The sequence below is a fragment of the Scyliorhinus torazame genome, chromosome 7 (assembly GCF_047496885.1).
Source record: "Scyliorhinus torazame isolate Kashiwa2021f chromosome 7, sScyTor2.1, whole genome shotgun sequence".
NCBI classification, from domain to species: domain Eukaryota; kingdom Metazoa; phylum Chordata; class Chondrichthyes; order Carcharhiniformes; family Scyliorhinidae; genus Scyliorhinus; species Scyliorhinus torazame.
In genome coordinates this window covers 30,563,834-30,578,564 of record NC_092713.1, presented here as the reverse complement: position 1 = coordinate 30,578,564, position 14,731 = coordinate 30,563,834, and the positions used below count along the sequence as shown (strand labels likewise).

The 14,731-nt window shown below is 41.2% G+C and overlaps 1 protein-coding gene across 2 annotated transcripts in view; it reads right to left on the bottom strand.

Moving 5' to 3' along the window:
• The window catches only part of cdc7 (cell division cycle 7 homolog (S. cerevisiae)), a 69,134-nt gene that overhangs the window by 29,584 nt on the left and 24,819 nt on the right, over nt 1–14,731 (bottom strand). Inside the window, exons 3-7 of one of the 2 annotated variants that reach the window (XM_072510474.1) lie at nt 10,138–10,224; nt 7,581–7,716; nt 3,859–3,952; nt 3,612–3,754; nt 2,832–3,066 (exon numbers count right to left, since the gene is read on the bottom strand). In XM_072510474.1, coding sequence (XP_072366575.1) covers nt 2,832–3,066; nt 3,612–3,754; nt 3,859–3,952; nt 7,581–7,716; nt 10,138–10,224 — 695 coding nt within the window. The remainder of the gene's footprint in view (nt 1–2,831; nt 3,067–3,611; nt 3,755–3,858; nt 3,953–7,580; nt 7,717–10,137; nt 10,225–14,731) is intronic. The other variant, XM_072510475.1, reaches the window with a different exon arrangement.

The following is a 14,731-nucleotide window of genomic DNA, read 5'->3' as shown; positions in this document are numbered from 1 at the left end:
AGAGGGGAACTTGCAGGTAGTGGAGCTCCCATTTGTCTGTTGCCCTTGTCCATCTAGATGGTAGCAGTTGCAGGTTTGGAAGGTGCAGTTGAAGGAGTCTTGGTGAGTTTCTTCAGTGCATCTTGTAGATGGTACACACTGCTGCCATTGTGTGTCAGTAGTGCAGGGAGCGAATGTTTGGGGTGCCAGTTGAGATTTTCCAACTCACTAAACAATATAGAAAGGATAAATATAGAACACTATGGGCCCGATTCTCCCCAAAAATTTCTACGTTTAATTGTGGTTTTTCAGGGAGTTCCCCACCACTATTCAATGACACTTAATCATTGTTTTGAATTCTGGGGAGTTTCTCACCGGTTGAGGCCACACATGGAATTTTTTTTTTTTTTAAGCACTGGGGAGCTGAATGGAGATCAGTCGCCATTTTGAAAGGGTGCCTTCATCTCTAAGTGAGCTTGTGAGTTCCCCACACCCATGGGCAATGTCACCCCTCCACGCACATGGACACTACCCCACACCCCCAAGTGAGGACACCCCGCTATGGGATCTCTAGGGGTCCCCCCTCTTCAGCAACTCCCCCCAAAGTCTCGTTGCAGCACCCCCTCCCTTCCAGGACCCCCACCCATCACCCCCTTCCCCCCCAGAGCCCCTACTTACTTGCCCTGCAAACCCCCACCCTTCAAACCCCCCTTCCACCCTCATTTTATGGGGCAAGACCCCCATGGCCCCTGGCAGTGCCACCCAGGCACTCGGCACCCATGCACTGCCACCCTGGCAATGCTCCTGCTGGTTTGATAGTGCCACCCAGGCACCTGGGCAGTACCAGGTAGGCAGTGCCAAGGTGCCAGCTGGCCAGTGCCAAGGTGCTCATATTCCAGGGGGAGGGCGAGGGGACTCTGCACTTACCCTGACCATCAGGGGTCTCCGATGGCCTGGGAGATCCCCGGGTGCTGTTCCACCTTTGTGTGAACCAGCACTGATCAGCGTCAGGCTGCAGCCTCCCAGGGGAGGCCAAAGAATAGAGAGAGGCCGGTAAATCCCACGCAGATAGGTCGTTAAGTAGGTTTATGACCTACTTCCGCGAGTGTCATTCTGTCCTGCCCATTTTGAGCGGGTTTCCAACTCCCGGCGTCTCGCGGGACCTCAGAGAATCTTGCGCGGCGGGGAGCCTGTCGGGACGCTCGCTGGAGGACTTTCCTAGCATTTCCCAGCCATGATGCGCTCAAGCAAGAGCCCAACGCGGCCGGAGATTCTCGCCCTATGTGACATTATGAAAGTAGCCGATAGTAGCCCAGCTTCAAATTGTCTACTGTAGGCCCAATGTTAGGAACGTTTCCATCATGCAAATAATGATTAAAAATTTGACGTTCTGGTAGGGAAGTGAAGGCAAAAGCCTTGCAGCATTTAAAAGATAGTCAAGAGCTATCACAACAGCTTTTTTGTAGACAGCCAAGCAATAAGGAGAAGCTGCAAATGTTTACCGTGAAGAGAACATTCAGGCATTCCAAGTATTCAAGATCCTTCAGGGTATGCATCAACAAGATAAGCCTTGATACATTTAACGGATACAAATTCTAAACTCAAGGCTACATCTTTTTGTGGAAGAAATAGGAGTAGGTTATTCAGCCTGCTCTACCATTTGATAAGATCCTAGCTAATCTGACTGCAGCCTTCACTCCACTTTCCTGCCTGTCCTCCATAATCCTAAATTCCATTTGTCAATCTTTGTCAATCAGAAATCCAACTAAGCCTCAAGTATATTCAATGATCCAGGCTCCACAGATCTCCAAGGAAGAGAATTCCAAAGATTAACGACACTGAGGGAAGAAGTTCCTCCTCACCGTCTGAAATGGGAGACCCTTTATCTTGAAACTGTGCTCCCTCGTTCTAGATTCTCCCATGAGAGGAAACACCCTCTCAACATTTACCCTGTCAAGCCCACTCAGGATTTTATACATTCCAGTATGGTCATCTCATTCTTCAAAACTCCAATGAGCATAGGCCCAACCTGCTCAATCTTTCCTCATAAGTCAACTCCTTCATCACAGGAATCAGCTGCGTGAGCCTTCTCGTAAATCCTTCCAAGCAATTGCATCCATCCTCAAACAAGGAGACGGAAACTATAAACAATTGACCACATGAAAAGACAGTTTAGGTTTAACTACTTTACACCAAGGATGATGAATGCATGGAATGGAGCACCAATGGAAGGCCATAAAGGCTGATTTTTGAACTATACAGTACAGCCGAAGAAAACTTTGAAATAGAGAAGTACGAGAACAATTGCAGGGTTTATGCCCTAAATATGGGACTGTTTACATGGTCTTTCACAGTTCTGTAGATCGCCAAATTCCTGTTTTTTGGCCTCTCATGGAATTAAGGGATATGGGGAACAGGTAAAGAAAGTGGAGTTGAGACAAAACAATGGTTGTAATGAATGATGAAGCTGGCTCAATGGGGTGTGCGGTCTACCCCTGCTCCTGTTTCTCATCTTCTAATATGATCCTACGTTCCTACATGGAGATATGCTAAGGTAAGTCAAATGGCCATCCTCATCCATATTTATCTTGCAATTATGTAGTTATGATTGCAAGCTGAATTATCTTCAAGGCTGAAAGTGGTTACATTTCTTAACAGCACTAATGAGCACTCCCCCAACATTCCTATACTAGATTACCAACAGTGTTAAAAGTAGCATGCCGGCAGTATCCTTTAAACAAAAGGCTGAAGGAATTTGACACAATAATTGAATCTGCCAGCGCTGTTATTTTCCTTCAAATTTTAATGTAACCTATTATGAATATAAATGTGAAAAAAAGTTATGACAGAACCTTTCCATGTTTAACTTGCGAGAGGGGCCAGGGCCTTTTAATGGGCTGTTTGCTAGCTGTATGTTGAGCCAGAGATTTGTTGATTGTTCCGGTGTTATGTAGCTTATTTCCAGAGCTGGTCATTGATTTACTCTTTGAGCAACTTCCTTGTTGGTCCTCAGTTTTTACAACTTTAAGAAGCTCTATTTTAGTGTCAGGTGTACCCTGGGCTAAACCAAAGTCCACCAATGCATATCTGTAATATAATGAAAACAATAGAGAGATTAGACAAAATAATTAGAAAATACATAAAGTCAGCTCTCCTCTTGTCCAAACTAAGTTCTAAATTAACTATGTTTGTTGAGGAAGGTAGAATTTCATTCATAAGCATTCAATTGTCTACAGTTTTCATTCTTTCAGACAAATAAAATAGGAATACAAAAGTTGCTGCATAAAACTGCAATAAGCTTGAAACCCCATTAAGCATTAAGATGCAAACATTTAAATTTAAAATAAAACCACAAGCACAATGACATAAATGTTTTATGAAAGAAAGATATATTTGTCCAATAAAGTACTTATTTGTTGTAGCTATGCACTGTAATAAGGAGCAGTACGCATTTGCTTTTCAGGATTGCTCTAGAATTAAATCGAACCAAAATTTACTTCTCCTGAGGCACAATTTTAACAAACTACCTTACAGATACAAATGATATGAAATTATACCATGTGCATCTTCTTTTTAGTCAAACAATATACTTTAATTGCATCATAACATAGGCATTATGTAGGAATTCATACTTTTTCAGACGCCCATTGTACAGGAAGTTGCTTGGCTTGATGTCACGATGAATGATGCCAAAGTGATGAATGCGTTTCAAGGCTTTTAGCAAGTTGTACATATACTCCTGTACATCTCGCAGCTTCATAGAAGTCAGAAGATCCTGAAAAAGAACTTATTAAAATTAAACCATTTTTAGAAGTTTCCCATTTTGAGTTAATTCTGGGCATTGTGGTATCAAATGTAATTAAACTAAAATAAACTCACCAAAAAGGACTCGTGTTCTAGATATGGCATGACAATAACCACATGATCATCCTTCCTTAAGCAGTACTTAACTCCCATTACATTGTCTTGACCGCTGGAATAAATATAAATAACATGGGAAATCTACTTTATCCATAAAATTAAATTATATCATGCAATTTATTGTATTTATTATTTGTTATGAGCAAGATTTTAAAATGACAATGTCCAATAAGCTATGCCTGTATTTAGAGGGTAAAAGGAAAATCCACTAGTACTTTGATTTTAAAAGACCAACATTTCTCAATTTAAATTCAACAGCAATTAAATATAAATTGACTAACTTTAAAAAAAAAAAAAAATTTTAACACTGTCAAGAACACACAAGCGCTAACTGTATACTGCATTTACAAAACCCCTCACGCCAGATATCACTTGTTACGTACTTCATGAGAGCACAATTCACAAGAAACACAGTAACAAGGATACAAAGTCACCACAAAATATCAAATAAAATATTCTTTTAAGGTTTAGAATACTTGGAGTAAACATGAATTGATTTAGAGAATCAGATAAGTTTGAATAGATCAAATCAAGGCACGAATACTGAATAAGCCGGCTTCACAATGAGCTACAACAGAGTTAAAAAATAGTTCACCATGGTTAAGGATTAAAGTGTGTTAAATATTGAAAAATATTTTGGTGGGAACACAATATAAAATTGCTTGCACTTGTTCTATTATAATAATAAACGGGCTAAGTCATCTATCATAATATCATATTCATTGAAAAGTATTAATGTGGCATAAAATAGCCGTGCAATCTAAATAGAACAGCGGCCCTCCTTTCAGATGGGTTACCTCAGTACATCAAGGCAACCTCAGCAGCACATCTGCTCTAACTCACTTCAAGGTTTCTCATTAAGAACGACAACTTTGTTCCAGACACAAGATAAATTCTTATCAACAGAACCCGTATGTTCTGTCTAAATGAGCCACTGATTACAAATTTGAATCAGCAACGTTCGCATGAGAGTCTGGTAGATTTTCTTTAAATTGGGAGCAGGCAGCTTAAGTGAAGTTCAACTAGTCGCATCTTGCAATACATTTGCCTTCAGCTTCAATACGTCTTTCAACACCAACAGAGATGATTAAATAACGCTCAGGCATTCTTTGAAATCACTGGGGTCTGCAACAGCATCTTCGAGTGACATAGGGCAATTAAACGGTTATATTAAAGCAGGTTAACAGCAGAGCTTCTCGATATTAATAATTCCAACACTTTAGATCATTGCATGACAACATTACTGAGGTAAAGTGCCTCCCAAATAATATAAAAAGAGACCAATAAACAGCCAAAAATAATTTTTAAGCTGAAACAAACTTGTTGCAACAAGTAACAGGTGTCTAGTTCAGACTACTATGTTCTACAAGGGACACTGACTGGAGAGACACTTTTTCCGTATGCTCCAGCAGCTGGTGTATTGCAGGCATTTGTAGAGTTATGCTTTCCCATCTGAGGATATTGGACAGCATGGAGACCATGGCCAAAGCTAGACCAACATTCATTACCCACCCCAAAATTCTCTCGAGATGATGATGGTGAGCTACTTTCTTGAACTCCTGCAGTCCATGCCAAGTAGGTACACCTAAAGTGCTGTTACGGAGAAAGTTCCAGGGTTTTGATCCAGCAACAGTAAAGGAACGCCAATTCATGATGGTTAGTGGCTTGATGGGGAATTTCCAGGTAATCCATCTTGGCCTCAAGAGGAGGCCAAGGTGGATCATCCACTCAGCACTTCTGGCTGAAGATTGTTGCAAATACTTCAGCCTTATCTTTTGCACTGATGTTCTGGGCTCCTCCATCATGGAGGATGGGGATATTTGTGGAGCCCCATATCCGATGAGTTGTTTAATTTTCCACCGCAGACAATTCAGTGCAGGAAGATGTTCTGCAGGTTGCACACAGGAGGAGCTTTAGACCTCCGCATCGCAGAATCACAGATAGCAGACTAGACCAGTCAGGGGATACAGCAGCTCTGCACACCCAGCCAGGTACCCTGCCCAATTCTTCAGAATGATCCAGATTAATCGCCCCCAGTTTAACAATCACCCCACCTATCTATAAAGAGGCACATAATCTGTAACAGATGATTTGAATGGCGCCCTCCCTTAGAATGATACAGGCAATGATCAATACAAAAGCAAAATATTGCTGATGCTGGAAATCTGAAATAAAAACAAAATTCTGAAAATACTCAGCAGACTTTGCAACAAAATGGAGAAAAACAGATATATTTCAGGTTGTGACCTGTACTGATGCAAACTATAAATCATAAGAAATCTTTTTAAAAAAATTATTGGCCATCTTTGAATCCACCTTGATCTCTTATACCACGACGGATTGAAGACTTTAAACAGCATTTTAAAGATATAATTCTATTTGAAGGCCACTCAACAAAATTTTCTCTTCACTCTCTCTCTTTTCACTCTATAATATACATCATTACCAAGCTGGCAGGCCTTTACTAGTGTCACTTAGTGGCTAGACCACATTAAAAATATCCATGGAGATAAACACTCTAGAGTCAGGGGGACTGTAGCTATCAATCTACATCTTGCCACATTATGGAGTAATACTGTGGTGTCCAAAACCACACTTTTGATTTAAAGAAAATCAGGCTGAATAAATGCACATTATTTGTCACTCAACAACAGACTAAAAGGTGGTATCAGGATTAATCCCGTCGCTAGTAGCCGATCCCTGTTGCAGCACTTTGGCCGGTACAATTCATAGAAAATAGAAGCTGGAGGAGGCCCTTTGAGCCTGCTCCACCATTCATTATGATAATGGCTGATCATCAAGTTAAGGTCATCTTGCTGTCATCCCAAGGATATGGAGTGGAAAAGGGCAACAGCCAATAGTAGGCTCGGCTACTATTCAATGGCCCTTACTAAAGACACGACAAAAGAAGTATTATCCAAATGTTGAAGTTGGCTTCAATAGTCAAATTCCCTTTTAGAATACATTGTCCAGGACTACACACCAATAATGGCCAGAGTGTAGTGATTTTGGAATTGTACCCAAGAACAAATCACCTCCTTTAAGAGGACATGGAGCGAAATTAGGAGGAAAAGAAAAATCTAGTCTCATCTTATAATACGACAAATTTTCAGTCTTGTTTCTAATCTAGGATTCTATTTCTCATCACGGGCAGCTTGATAGCATACTTATAAAAATAGGAAAATTTGGATTAAGGTCTTTCTTTACAGTAGACATTTGAAAATTTAGAACAAATCAAGTTTGTTTGTTTATAGTGGATGTAACTCAGATTGCAATGTACTACTTTGCATTCCAAATGTTTTTAACTAATGCAGCAATTGAGCCACGTACATGGAGGTTTAATGATAATTTGTCAAATCTGTAGTCAAAACGCTGTTTCTACAACCGGGAAGCAGAGAAATGAATTGCTCTAATGCAATCATTATATTTTCAATGAAACAACAAAGCAAAGAAACCTTCAAATATAACTGATGTTATGCATTTTTCCAGTTTGTTTTGTTTACATTCCTGTAAAAGCATATTATTGCTAATTGGATGCAAAGAATTAGGCAGGCAGAGAACTTGTTAAGTGGCTGCTATTCAAAGAACTGACAGGCAGATGAAATTTGGTCATTAGCTTCTACACGCCATATAAAAGCTGGCAGATAAAGTAACAGTAAAATATAGGTGTTGATACTGACCCAGCAACTGTCAGACATTGAAGTTCAGCAGCAATTCGCACTGGATGGCTTGTGGGAATTAGATGCTTCAGTGCAAACTTCTCCACTATTCCAGACTTCAATTGAGCAGTAGCCAAATAAACAGAACTGAATGTACCTGAGAAAAGGACGGAAATAATAAATCTCAAAAAATAAAAACTGACGGCCTTTTCTGAAATAACTGTATCTTATTGAATTACCCTGGTATCTTTTTTGTACACAGCCAGATGCCTATAGAAGCAATACTGCAAATAATATTTTTTTAAAGTATTCAGAATTTTCTTCTATGTTTGTCACACATTCTGAATGCTGTAAAAATAACCAAAGAGATCTTAAAACAGCATGGTTTACAGTGCTTGGAGCCAAATGAACTGGTGTGTTTCAACTTCCAGAAATACGTACAGCAAAAGCGGCGGATTTTGATAGAAGCAGTCATTTCTACTGTGTATTAGTGCAAATCATATCATGGAGCCAACACTAAAAAAAAAAAAAATTGGAACATTCCTGCAACTACCCAAAAAAAAATCAAATATCTGGTCGTAGGGCAAGACTATACTATTTTTCCTATGTAGACTTTATAGTTAACTGATACTATCAGAAACCATGTTCTGGCTCATAATCATATTTAAAGAAAATAAAACAAATTTTAAAACTCCTTTCAGCATAAAATAGTCAACCTCAAAAGCAAAGCTCAGTAGCTGCTAAAGTCACAACAGGGTGAAATGTGCAGTGGCAACTGATGATATGCATCCCATTAATCAAAGAAAAAAGGAACTTAAATTTATATAGTATTTTTTACAACCTCAGGAATCCCAAAGAGTTTTATGGACAAATGTATTTCTGAAATATAGTCACTGTTGTAATGCATAAAATCTGACAGCCAATTTCATAGACCGCAAATGAACAGGTGGTAAATGCCAGGTTATTTTTTTTTGTGAAAAACATAACATGTTGGTTGAGGGATAAGTATTGGTCTGTGCATGAAGAAAAACATCCCACAAAAACAGAAAACTAAAATGAACAGATAATTCTATAATACAAGGGAAAAACGAAGAAAGGAAGCAATGTGGCTTTCTTTTGTGCATCAGAACGTCCCAAGGCACTTTGAATTCAACAAATTACTTTATGAAGGACATTTAAGGTGGTTACACATTCTTGCGTCTGTGTGATAGTTATTAATCCTCCAACTCTATCCACATGAATCCAGGTAGCCTCCACTATGATGCAGCCGCAGAACAGAACAAAAACAGCTTTGTATTTGTATTACTGAACAGTCCGAGAATTTCAGAAGCTAAGACAGGCGCTCAAGAGACCGCAAACATTTCCACACTTGTATTCCAAAGTGATGTCAGTGCTCCTGGTTTTTCTTATTTTTCTAAAGGGACAAAATACAATTTTTAAAAATGTATTTTGGCATCCTTCTACAACAAAAAAAGCTTCTGTAAATGAATTTTAAATGTTAAAAAAAAAAATCTCTGAATCCACAATGACTGCCAGTCCACCTGTTCTGTTAAAATGTTCGGTTATCACTTTACCCATTTAAACCACATATTCTCTGCACTAAGAGGAAGAGGAACAAAAAAATGAAGGAACGCCATTTGCAATAGGTGAGAAGATGGCTTTCAAAAATAAGAACAGACGGTCGCAAGTTCAGTGGTTAAGAAATAAATATCTTGGGCCTCCGATAGTTGAACAAAGCAAGTAGAAAGCAAGCAGCAATCTATACTGATGACAGATTTGGGCCTCAAGATTGGGCAGAGAACATTTCAGTGGGAAAGCACTATGGCCGCAGGGCTTTGGACTCACAACATTTATAAAAGGGTGAAAACCAGTGAAGAAACCACAGAAGTTGAAGGCATTGCTACGGATTTCAAAAGTGGTAGGAGCAAGGCCACAGCTTAACCGAGCAATGTTCTGGGGTAGAAGTCTGCAGTTTGGGAGACCTTTTTCAAAATTGTTTACAATGCATGTTTAAAAGAAAATATTAGTCACACACACACTGCACGTCATCAATTTTGCAATATAAGCTTGTTGTCTGACTGCTATACGCTTTACTGGAACAATTATTGAGGGGAGGAAAAGAAAGCACCGGTATATTTAGATGATGACTTCAACTTTAAAAAAGATATTGCTGATTTATGGTCTGAAAAGAAATTTCATTATCTATGAATGCAATTGGCCTGCTTATGATACACTGCCAAATTGAATGTTGAAATTCTACTAAATTATCTATTCTAAAAGTATGACATGATATATTAAAGAATCATACGACGCAGGTCTGTTTTTCGATACGCCTGCCAGAATCCAATAAATCAGCCCATACTTCTTCAACCTCACAAGTGATCTCTGAAATAGTTCCCATAAAAGGTTTGGTTCGGAGCTAAAATTGTGGCATGCCAAAGTAATATCAAAAATTATAAAGATTAAGATCAAGTGTGTGTGTGTGTGTGTGGGGGGCGGGGGGGGGAGAGAGAGAGAGAGAGAGAGAGAGAGAGAGTTCATTGTTTATAAGTATTTACAATGAAAGTGTCCAACCTACCTTCACCAATTTTATCCTCGATGAAAAAGATTTTGGATAGCTGAGGTAATACTGCATAGAGTCTGTCAATATCCATTTTAATCTCTGCTACAAAAAAGCAATTAAATCGTCATTACAATATTCTTTAATACACTGCCCTATTTAAGTTGAAACATTTCACTATATTTTCTTTAAATATTTGTTCGTCTGAAACTTTTTCTAAATAATTATAAAGCCCATACAGACTTTACACAGAGCATTGTCTTCTAATTATGTGACAGTGCAAAGGCCAGCTGTCCTGAAGACAGTTCTGTAACATAGATCAATGTCACTGAATGCATGATAAATAGATCAGTGCAGTTAAAAAGGCAACACATTAATTTCATACAACGTCCCATACAACAGTCGGACCAAATTCAGCCAACTTCCCTAGATTAATTCATAGGACAAGCAGGACTGCAATGGGTAACTGCACACGAGCCAACAGCTACCACCTGTGCAACAAGACTGCTCACTTCTACCTGCACTTACTGCTCCCAATGTTCCTCAGGGATACACAATCATAGAATAATTGCAGCACAGAATTGGGACATAACTTTCAGTTAGAAAGGCAAAGCTGTCTACACTCCAGATTGCATAACAGCCGCCAACGTCACTCAATATAAAAGGTGTTGTAATTTCCCACATTCATCTAGGGAGGATAATCATTATGATCGTTATAGTAGCCCAGCAGAGTTCACCAATATTATCCAATCAGTAGGAGATTAAACCATTGTTTAGGAACAGGTTCAAATTCATGAGCCACTAGCTGGAATTCTACAAAGATAATGGCGGCAATTTTCATCTGTGTACCACCCCAATCACGTTCAGGCAGGATATGGGTAAAAGGCAGATTTTTTTATTTTAAATTAATTTATAGGTTGAAATCATCAGTGGGAAAGGCCAGAATTTATTGCTCATCACCAACTGTCATTGAGAAAGTGGCAAGTCCTCTTCTGAAAAAAATTAGTCTGGTGAAGATGCACAACTCCTATTAGGGAGAGAGTTCTGGGATTTTGAAACAGCAATAATGAAGAAACGGAACTGCAATACAATTCCAAGTCATGATAGTGTGCGACTTGGAAGGGAATTTGCAGGTGGTGGTGTTTCCATGCATCTGCTGCCCATGCCCTTTCAGGTGGTAGAGATCACAAGTGTGGAAAAAGCTGCCGGAAGAGCCCTGGCAAGTTGCTATGCACCTTGTCGATGGTACACGCTGCCGCCACAGTGCATCAGTGGTGGTGGACATGGGGGAGATGCCAGAGGACTGGAGAAGAGCTAATATGGGTCCACTGTTAAAGAAAGGTTGTAGAAATAAGCCTGGGAACTACAGATCAGTGAGTCTCACATCAGTGGTAGGGAAACTAATTCTGAAGGAGAGAATCTATCCCCACTTGGTGAAGCAAGGTTTGATCAGGTATAGTCAGCATGGCTTTGTCAGAGGGAGGTCATGCCTAACAAATCTGATTGAATTTTTTGAAGAGATGACCAGGTGTGTAGAGCAGTTGATGTAGTTTATATGGATTTCACAAAGTCTTTGACAAGGTCCCACATGGGAGATTTATAAAGAAGGCAAATTCACAAGAGATACAGGGCAATTTGATAAGGTGGATTCAAAATTGGCTTATTTGTAGGAGACTGAGGGTGGAGACGGCTGTGTTAGTGACTGGAAGCCAGTGTCCAGTGACGTACCACAGAGATCTGTACTGGGTCCCCTATTTTATATCATTTATGTAAACGACATAGATGACTGTGTCGGGGGTACGATCAGTAAGTTTGCAGATGACACAAAGATTGGCTGGGTGGTTAACAGTGAGGTTGAATGTCTTGGGTTACAGGAAGATATAAAAGGGATGGTCAAACAGGCAGATAAGTAGCAGATGGGATGTAACCCTGAAAAGTGCGAGGTGATACTTTCTTGTTAAACTACTCCTTCCAAAGTGTATTAAATGAATGGCATGACACTAGGAAGCTCGGGAAAACAAAGAGACCTTGGCATGTTTGTCCATAGATCTCTGAAGGCAGAAGGGCAGGTTAATAGGACGGTGAAAAAGGCATATGGGACACTTGCCTTCATCAATCAAGGCATAGATTACAAAAGCAGGGAGGTCATGTTGGAGTTATATAGAACTTTGGTGAGGCCACTGGAGTAGTGTGCGCAATTCTGGTTGCCACATTATAGGAAGGATGTGATTGCACTGGAAGGGGTGCAATGAAGATTCATCAGGATATTACCTGGGATGGAATATTTAAGTTATGAAGAGATTAGGGTGCTTTTGCTGGAGCACAGAAGATTGAGGGGTGACCTGTTTGAGGTGTACAAGATTATGAGGGGCCTGGACAGGGTGGATAGGGAGCAGCTGTTCTCCTTAGTTGAAGGGTCACTCATAAGTGGACACAAGTTCAAGGTGAGGGGCAGGAGGTTTTGGGCAGGGATGTGAGGAAATGTTTATTTACCTAGAGGATGGTGACGGTCTGGAATGCACTGCCCGGGAGGATGGTAGAGGTGGTTGCAAAAAGTACCTGGATGAGGACATGGCACGTCATAACATTCACAACTATGGGCCTACTGCTCGTAAATGGGATTAGGTACGTAGGTCAGGTGATTTTCACCTGTCAGTGCACACTCAATGGCCGAAAGGCCTCTGCTGCACTGTGATATTCTGTGATTAAGGTGGTGGATGGGATTCTGATTAAGCCTTGTTCTGGATGGTGGGACGGAGTTAGAGGAAGTGCAGCATAGGTTTACCAGACTGATTCCTGGGATGGCAGGACTGACGTATGAGGAGAGATTGAATCGGTTAGGATTGTATTCGCTGGAGTTCAGAAGGATGGAGGGGAACCTCAGAAACTTACAAAGCTCTAACAGGACGAGACAGGATAGATGTAGGAAGGACATTCACGATGGTGGGTGTGTCCAGAACCAGGGGTCACAGTCTGATGATATGCGGTAAACCATTTAGGCGAGATGAGGAGAAATTTCTTCACCCAGAGATTGGCCAGCCTGTGGAATTTGTTACCATAGGAATTGGTTGAGGCCATAACATTGTATGTTTTCAAGAAGCAGTTAGATATAGTACTTGGGGCAAAGGGGATCAAAGGATATGGGGGGAAAGCGGGGTTAAGTTACTGAGTTGGATGATCAGTCATGATCATTATGAATGGTGGAGCAGGCTCGAAGGGCCAAATAGCCTCCTCCTGCTTCTATTTTCTATATTTCTCTGTGTCAGGCTTCTTGAATGTTATTAAATCTGCATTCATCCAGGCAAATGGCATTCCATCACACTCCTGACTTGTGCCTCATAGATGGTGGACAGGCTTTGTGAAGTCAGGAGGCGATTTAAATGTTGCAGAACAAATAGTGAATCAGATCGGTTGGGCTAAATAGCTTACTGATGTTCCTACATCCTAAAATGGCGCAATTTGGCAGGCATTTTTTAAAAATCTCCAACTCTTTGGCAGCCCAATTCTGTTGTGAACTGGTCCTGAATCATGGTTAGTATTACTGCTGAAAACAGCTGAAAGTCTTGTTCAATACTGAAATCAGTAACAGAGGACTCCGAGCAAAGCTGGAAGACTTGGAAAACCGCTCAAGGCGGCACAATGAGAATTGTGGGCTTGCCCGAAGGGACAGAGGACCCAAGGCCAACACAATACTTCGCTAAGAAGTTGGCGAAGCTGCTGGGGGAGGGTGAGAGCCCCACCCTGTACGAGCTAGTCCGAGCTCATCGGTCATTAAGGCCAAAGCCCAAAGTGAACAAGCCGCCAAGGGCAGTAATTATCTGCTTCCATAAGTTTTGCATGAAGGAGAAAGTATTAAGCTGGGCGAAGCAGGAGCATGAGGTGCTGTGGGATGGTACTGCGGTTCAGATCTACCAGGACTGGACGGTGGAGTTGGCAAAAAGACGAGCGGCGTTTGGGCGAGTGAAGGCGGCTTTGTACAAGAAGGGGGTGCGATTTGGTGTGGTGTACCCGGCGAAGTTGAGAGTAACATATAACGCCAAAGACTTTTATTTTGAGACAGTGGAGGCGGCTGAGGCGTTTGTGAGGGCAGAAGGCTTGGGACAGACGTGAAGAGTGGAACTGGAAGTGAGACTGTGGACGAGCGGCTGGAAAATGTACAAATGTTACAACTTTCTTTTTACCAATTTGTATTGAAATTTACTTCTCTTTGCATTGTTACAGAGTTCAAGTTAATGGCGTTCTGTGTTGCGACAGTTAAATGTTATGTTAGTGAATTGTAGGGGTTGAATTGTTGGGTTTGCTTTGGTGTTTCCTTCTCTGGGACTGGGTGGAAGGGGGCGAGAGGTCTTGGCGGGGGGAGTCACCCGCGCTAGCTAACTAAAGTCAGTTAGTGAACGGGGGTGAGGTGAGAGGAGGACAGCGGACGTTGGAGCCTGGATAGCAGGCTTCAATAGGCCTACGAGGTGAGCAAGAGGGGGTGGAGGGATGGATGTTGGGGGATGTTTTTGTAGGGGGGGTTCTTGGGAGGGGGGGGAGAAGGGGTTCGATGTTAACAATGGACAGGGGCGGGTCAGGCATATGGGGCAGGGCCCGGTGGTATGGTGATGGTGGA